We start from the raw sequence: 7,434 nt of genomic DNA, 5'->3' as shown, positions 1-7,434 counted from the left end.
TTGACCGAACAAACAAAATGGGGTCATGTCAATTCTAAAGACAATCCAGCGGACATTATATCGAGAGGCATGCATCCTAGTCAATTGGAAACCAGTTCTCTGTGGTGGAATGGACCAGAGTGGTTGAGAACGGGAGAGTGGCCATCATGCGACAGAGGAATCGAACTTGACGAAAACTTGCTTGAAGAGCGAAACCATACGAAAACATTTCATATTCAAGCAAACGTAAACGACGAGTTGTTCTTGAGATATTCTTCCTTATCAAAACTAAAACGCGTAATTGCATATTGTTTAAGATTTAAGGAGAACACGCTGCATTCTGAGTCGAGGATTACAGGTTCGTTAACTGTAATGGAATTGGAACGTGCAATGACGAGTCTAATCTTGTTAGCGCAACAATACGAATTTGCCGACGAAATACAAAGTTTGAAATTGCGTGGTCAAGTCGGTAAAACTAGCAATTTGCGCTCACTACTTCCTTTTCTTGATAATCACGGTGTAATTAGGGTCGAAGGTAGGTTAGCAAATGCACCCGTTCCTTATGCACAAAGGCATCCTATTGTATTACCAGCGAGACACTCCTTAACCAGACTAATTATTTTAGATGAACATTATAAGCATTTACATGCAGGTCCTCAAGCTCTATTAGCAGCAATACGAACACAATTCTGGCCAATCCGGGCACTATGCTTAGTAAAGGATATATTACGAAAGTGCATTGTTTGTTAAACCTCCTAACCTCCTATATTACAACAGCAGATGGGTGACTTACCCACAGTGCGTACGACCACAAGTCGACCATTTTTAGACGTAGGGCGGTGGGCTCTATATATGTATCTTCGTATGTTTTACAACTCGTGCAGTTCACATAGAATTAGTGACAGATTTAAGTACATCAGCGTTTATTAAAACCCTTCAGAGATTTATAGCGCGTAGAGGAAAATGCGCGAATATATACTCTGATAATGCGAAAAATTTTGTAGGCGCGAATAATGAGCTAAAGGAATTCGCCGAGGTTTTAAAGAATCCAAAACATCATACGAAGATTTCGGAGTTTCTGGCTGAACAGTCTATCAAATGGAATTTTATACCACCTCATTCTCCGCATATGGGGGGATTGTGGGAAGCGGCAATTAAGTCTGCAAAAACGCATTTACGAAAAATTACAAGGACCACACCGCTGACCTACGAAGAACTTTACACCTTATTAGTACAAATTGAGGCATGTCTTAACTCAAGGCCATTATGCCCAATGTCTAATGATGGTACCGACTTACAGGTGTTAACGCCAGGACATTTTTTAATTGGAGCACCTTTAACCTCCTTACCAGAAGCAGATATTAGTGATGTCCCAGTTAATCGTCTGACAAGATACCAATTACTGAATCAGATGCGACAGCACTTTTGGAAACGATGGTCTACGGAATATTTGACTCAACTTCAACAACGCATGAAACGGACCCATCCCTCGAACGTCAATATAAGGATTGGCGCATTAGTCTTGCTACGAGACGATAATGCACCTCCATGCAATGGCGACTAGGATTCAATTATTCATATATTTTATTTAGTTATAATTTCAAATTGCGCGATATTTTAACATCTAGTCTAATGTACTAGCGCTACTGTAGTTAGTTTCTTTTTTTTATCGCCATCACAAGAGCGCTGAAAAAAGGGTTGTACGAGCATGTCGCCACGCGGTATTCACCTTCTTATATAAAGATATTTTTGAGTTTATTAAAGGCAATTACATTAAATAAAGTGATTGAATAAATTCTTTTTATCTCACGAGTTTCCTTCACACGAAAAATAGGTAACAATAATATTAGCATAAAAATGTTTAATGTTTTATATAAGTTAATGTTTTATATAGTTTAACATTTATTATTTATATTTCTAATATTATTGTATTAGTTATTTAAAACTACATATGAAATTAACAACAAAATAAAAATCTTCATAAATTAATAAAAACATTTTAATGATTCTTAAAATATAAATATAAATTTTATTTCAAGCCTAAATTCTGTAAACCTTATGTGTTTATTTGTTATGATATGTGTTACATCGACATTCTAAGGCAGCCTTATATATTTAGCCTTTATTATGATGTGTGTCACATCGACATTCTTAGTTCTCGATTACCTCTCGAAGCGGTAAGATTACCATAGTAGAGATATAAGGGTGGTTAAGATATAACAATATTAACGCTCATGAAACAACTGTAATTAATTCTTCTAAAAAAAAGGAATTATATTATAATTGGCATAGATTTTTAATATACAAGGTAAGTCGCTAAAAACAGTATATTATATATCCCTCTTCTTAAGAATACATAGAAGATATGTAAAACGCAATTAATAATAAGGTATCAACGCGATGAGCACATCTTAATTTTCTTAAAATTATCTTTTTTCCAAAATTGCCGACATTTTATTAACAATTTTTTATTTCATTTGTACTTTTTATAGTTTTCCTATTTAACAGAATTACATGTTTTTTTAAATTCTGTACACCTAACAAGAAGTTTAATTTTATTTATTATAATAATGTTGCGAAATGTCCTTGAAATCAAAATTGTGATTAAGCAAAGAATTTTTTAATATTTAAGATTATATTTAATCTGCTCATTTTTAAATAAATAATAGAAAATTGGATAATATATTACAATGTTAGAAATTACAATGTTTATTATCATGTACACGTTTAAATTATTCCATATATTTTTTCGTAACGATATGAAATCAATAATTTGTGTGCAAGGTTTTTTTAAACTCGATTGCTGATACGATATACTTATTCAAATGAATAACGAACAAACGATACTTAAATGTCTATTTTTTCGTTGTTAAAGAAATAAATATGATATATAACACATATTAATAGAAACGTATCGTGTTCGATCAAGTTTGTTATATATCTGAAGACATACAAATATCAAAAAAAATTGAAAGAAATTAAATTTTCCGTTGATTGGTTCTGTGTGACTAGTTCACTGAGGATATATCTATCTAAAAAATGAAACAACAAATCTTGAAAATAACATGTTGATAAACATAGGTTGTCATCTATCACAAAAATATTTATCGTATAAAATTTCTTATTACTTAAGGAAACTAATTCTTTTTCTCGAGAAAGTTGATATTTCATAGATTTGTTTGCTGTAAATTTCATTGTCTAAATTTTATTTTATATTTGTCTTTTTTTCAACAAAGAAAGTTATCGCAGATACTTAAAAAAATTGATATGACGTTTCTAAGACTGCTACTTTATGGCGTTGTCATATTTATCACCGCAACAGCACTTTCTGCCGATGAAAATAGAGAAGATATCATCGATAAATCGATTACAAACAAAATCAAAGACTATACGGATTATGTAAAATCAAAGGATTACGACGTCAAGCTAATACCATATTTCAAAGAAGACAAAGAAAGAGATGACATATACATAACGTTCAAAACAGATATAGAAGAGTATCAAGCAAACGATAGATTTGTCTTCTACGGCGAAATTACTGCCATTATTCATATCTTCCAACCAACTACAAAACTAAGATTAAGTTCATCGAATTCAATTCGCCTTTTATCTGGAGAGTTGACTCAAAAAAGTGCTGTTAATATTAGGCCAGAAGACTATTATCATTATTTAGCGGAGAAAATTGAATATAATAATATAACGCAAACTTGCGATCTTCATTTCAAAGAAGAATTATCACGTGGAAATTATACAGCTAATATAAAATTTCTTAATGCAATTAATATCTCAGGAGAAAATAATATTTTTTTAAAAACAACATATATAAATAAATCAGAAAATGTAATGTAAGTAAATGTTAATATATTAAAAGCACACTTATTAAACATTATTTATTACTGTTTTTTATAAGACATGTTTGTTTCATTCTATTATTTCCGTTATTAAATAGTACATACATGGTATAATACTTTTTGACGTATCATTGATATATGTTAGCGATTGTTTTCATATCACCAATAATTAAAAGTTGATCGTTATTTGAATTAATAGCATTAAAATATCGTAGATCATGGGACAAAACACATTTCCCGATGGTTGAGGTTCAACGATTGTTCCCATGTTGGGACAATCCGACAGTAAGATCCACTTTCAACGTTTCCATAAAACATTACTGCAGTTATTCAGTTTTCTCAAATATGCCGATAAAGGAAATACTCAAATACAAATTAAATAATACAGAAATATGTATGCAATGGACGTACTTCGACACTACTCCTTCTATACCTGCTCATCTCGTGATGGTTATGATTTCATCAATGCATTTCTTTCCCAATTATGGCAAAGATAATATCTATATCTGGCGCAATCCATATTCAGACGATATACAATTTGCGGAAAGAGTTTCAAACAAAGTCATAATGAAGTTGAAATTTGAATGGTTTAAGTCTCTTAAGAAGTTGAAGGTAAAGATTCCGAACCTGCAACTTGTCGCAATTCCAGGTTTTCGAAATGATATTAATATGAACTTCGGTTTCGTTGCAATAAGGTAATAGAAAAATTAGAAACAAATAATCCATTAAAAAACAATTTTTTAAATCAAAATTAGATATACGCACGCCTATACATATTTTAAATTTAGAAATGCATATATTTTTATATTGATATATAAAATGATTTCTTAGTAAATAATCATATATGTATATATAAAACATGTGTAGTACGTCACATTGCATAATTAGTCTGTACAATAACTTTTATCTTATATCATTTATATTAGATTCAAAAAACATTGCTATTTTTACATCAAGAAAAACGTTAAGATTATTATTATATATGCGATCTTAGATTTATTGTTTAAGTCATAAATTTGATTCTTATCCTTTTAGAGAAACAAGTATTATTTACGATGAAAATCTACATTCTGTTGCGCATAAAATAGAAGCAGCAAGGTTGATAGCGCGTGGAATAACATATCAATGGTTCGGTAATTTAATTAATCAACCTTGGATGTCTGATTTGTGGTTAAGCGATGGTCTTACTACATTGTTCGAAATGGAAGCTGTGAATGCCATCAATGCTCTCGAGGTTATTATGTATTCTTAATATATATATTTAAAGCTGAATTTTTTTATGCAATTAAATAAAATGCTAGATATCAACAATATAAAAAATTTTCAAACTATATATTTTTTTCAAACTATTTATAATATTATTATAATACTATTTATACTATTTATAATATAAAGTGTTATAAATCTTTTTCATATATTAAAAGACTACTGTACGCTGATTGTTGGCACTTTTGAATTGTTATAAATTCTGCAATATAATAGTAAATTGACTAAAAAATGATACACAAATTGAAATTATAATAAATTCAACAATAACACTAATGCATCCTATTGGTGTGAACATTTCCTTTGACTATATAATTAAATATTTACTTGATTATTAAAATATTAAATCTTTCCTTTTTAGCATTACACAAATTCGGAGATATTAGATTTACTCATAGTTCAGTTTCAATATGAATCTCTCCAATTGGATGATTATAATTTTACGCAGGCTCTTACATCAGAAATCAGTTATCCTGAAATAAATTCGCTTTTCTCTTATTCCCGTTACATTAAAGGTAAAAATCAGTAAATACAATTAAACAATCGTTTATAAATTTTGAAACATGAAAGTTATAAGAAAATAGAAAAGATTAATAGTATGGAAATAATACTACTATTATCTGCAATTTAATAATATATTAATTTTACTCTGATAGTGTAAGAGAAAAATAATATAATTACAATTAAAAATTAATCTGTATTTATATGCAATTATTTTTATTTATTAAAAATTACAAATTTATAGACATTGCGATTTATATATTTAATATTAATTTAACGCCAAGTTCTTTAATAATTTTGTTTCTTTCTAATAATTTGTGGCTACATCGCACATAAATTAGCGCTTAGAACTATTCTCGATTGTACTTACATCGCGCAGCTGGCTCTCATTAGCCTTTTTATTATTGTTTTTGTGACCTATTTAGAGCCTTATTATTGTATATTAATTTAAGTTTATTTAAATCATACAACTAAAATTTATAGACTGCAATTTCTATATTTAATATTGTTTAAGTTTATTTAAATCATACAACTAAAATTTATAGACATTGCAATTTATATACATAAATTGTTTGGCTATTTAAATCATGTACATAAATTACTCTTACATATGATATGAATTGTAGCACCTTTAATCTTGCGCATGTTGCAATATTTGGTTACTAAGGAAGTGTTTTGGAAGAGTGTCCACCGATATTTAAATATGCAGTGAGTAATATGTCATTATATATATGTGTAAAATTTTTGTCAAACTGCTTTTTCTTTACCTGGTTGATAATCTTCTTTTGAGAAGACAGTTGAGCATCGTCTTGTCAACACTCGACGTTGGTTCTAGAAGTAAGAACCAATCGATTGCTACTCAACGGTTGTGTCTCCTGAACACACCCAATATATATTAAAAGAGAGACAGAGAGAGTTAGATTCTATTATAAAAATTATTATTGCGAACACAGAAACACAAATAATTAGATAATATTATAATAAATGAAAAAATATTAAATAAACGAAATATTTTGCATTCTGTTATTATTGAATCCGTGAGATAAATTCAATTTTGTTTATAATTTAATTATTACCTAAACCGATACGAATGTAGATTGTTTTGTAAATCCTTACATAGCATAATAGCACAAAATCACAAACTATTGTCAGTCTAAAATGTTATGATTCATAAAATATATGTTATGCCACAATTTACATTTTTCCCCTTAATATTTACAGTTATTTAAAAAAGATGTATATATTTAGAAACATTTCTCGATAAATCCTCAGAAGGATAACAGAATTTTAAATTTATAGTCACAATATTTCTTTAAAAATTCCGTATGAGATGAGGATCTCATAATATAAAAAAATTATTTGCTACAGGATACTATCGCGTTAATTACGATAGTGAAAACTGGCAAAGAATTGCAAAATATTTAAACTCTAGAGAATATATAAAAGTACATGTTCTCAATCGTGCTAAAATAATCGACGACGCATTTCATTTTATGACAATACAACAACTCGATTCTTCCATATTCTGGGATTTGACGAGTTATCTTGCACAAGAGACAAATTATATAGCATGGTATCCTATGATCAAAGCTATTGAATACATGTCGAGAATCTTTCGATTTATAAATATAGATGAAAGAATCAATGATATCAAGGTAAATAGTTAGAGCTTTCATTAATTGAAAAGGTGGGAAAAGTATTATAAATTTATTTAACTTTATTTAGATAATAGAGTATATGTAACTGAAAAAAATTTGGTTATTTTTTTTCATAATCTTATTTGAATTAAACAGAAATTTTATATATTTGAATAAAATAGGAAGTTTATATATATATA

General features: G+C 28.9%; 1 protein-coding gene and 1 long non-coding RNA gene across 4 annotated transcripts in view; both read left to right on the top strand.

Annotated features, from left to right (window-relative positions):
- Nucleotides 1-2,147: 2,147 nt before the first annotated feature.
- LOC115237009 (glutamyl aminopeptidase-like) lies at nucleotides 2,148-6,524 on the top strand. 3 transcript variants are annotated; one of them, XM_029809761.1, is made up of 7 exons: nucleotides 2,148-2,287; nucleotides 3,229-3,824; nucleotides 4,046-4,525; nucleotides 4,866-5,064; nucleotides 5,458-5,611; nucleotides 6,224-6,305; nucleotides 6,391-6,524. In XM_029809761.1, the coding sequence occupies exons 2-7, from the start codon at nucleotides 3,247-3,249 to the stop codon at nucleotides 6,494-6,496; spliced, it is 1,599 nt and encodes a 532-aa protein (XP_029665621.1). In that variant the 5' UTR covers nucleotides 2,148-2,287; nucleotides 3,229-3,246; the 3' UTR covers nucleotides 6,497-6,524. The 3 variants fall into 3 exon arrangements, with proteins under 3 accessions (XP_029665621.1, XP_029665620.1, XP_029665619.1); XM_029809760.1 differs by having other exon boundaries at nucleotides 3,220-3,824; XM_029809759.1 differs by having other exon boundaries at nucleotides 3,216-3,824.
- A 422-nt stretch (nucleotides 6,525-6,946) lies between these two features.
- Nucleotides 6,947-7,434, top strand: part of LOC115237010 — a 903-nt gene continuing 415 nt past the window's right edge. The window contains exon 1 of the long non-coding RNA XR_003884288.1: nucleotides 6,947-7,252. This is a non-coding gene — a long non-coding RNA (uncharacterized LOC115237010). The remainder of the gene's footprint in view (nucleotides 7,253-7,434) is intronic.

The sequence above is a fragment of the Formica exsecta genome, unplaced genomic scaffold, assembly GCF_003651465.1.
Source record: "Formica exsecta isolate Colony F162 unplaced genomic scaffold, ASM365146v1 scaffold265, whole genome shotgun sequence".
In the NCBI taxonomy this organism is placed as follows: Eukaryota; Metazoa; Arthropoda; class Insecta; order Hymenoptera; family Formicidae; genus Formica; species Formica exsecta.
The sequence above is the reverse complement of the archived record's forward strand: the minus strand, read 5'-3'. Positions and strand labels throughout refer to the sequence as shown.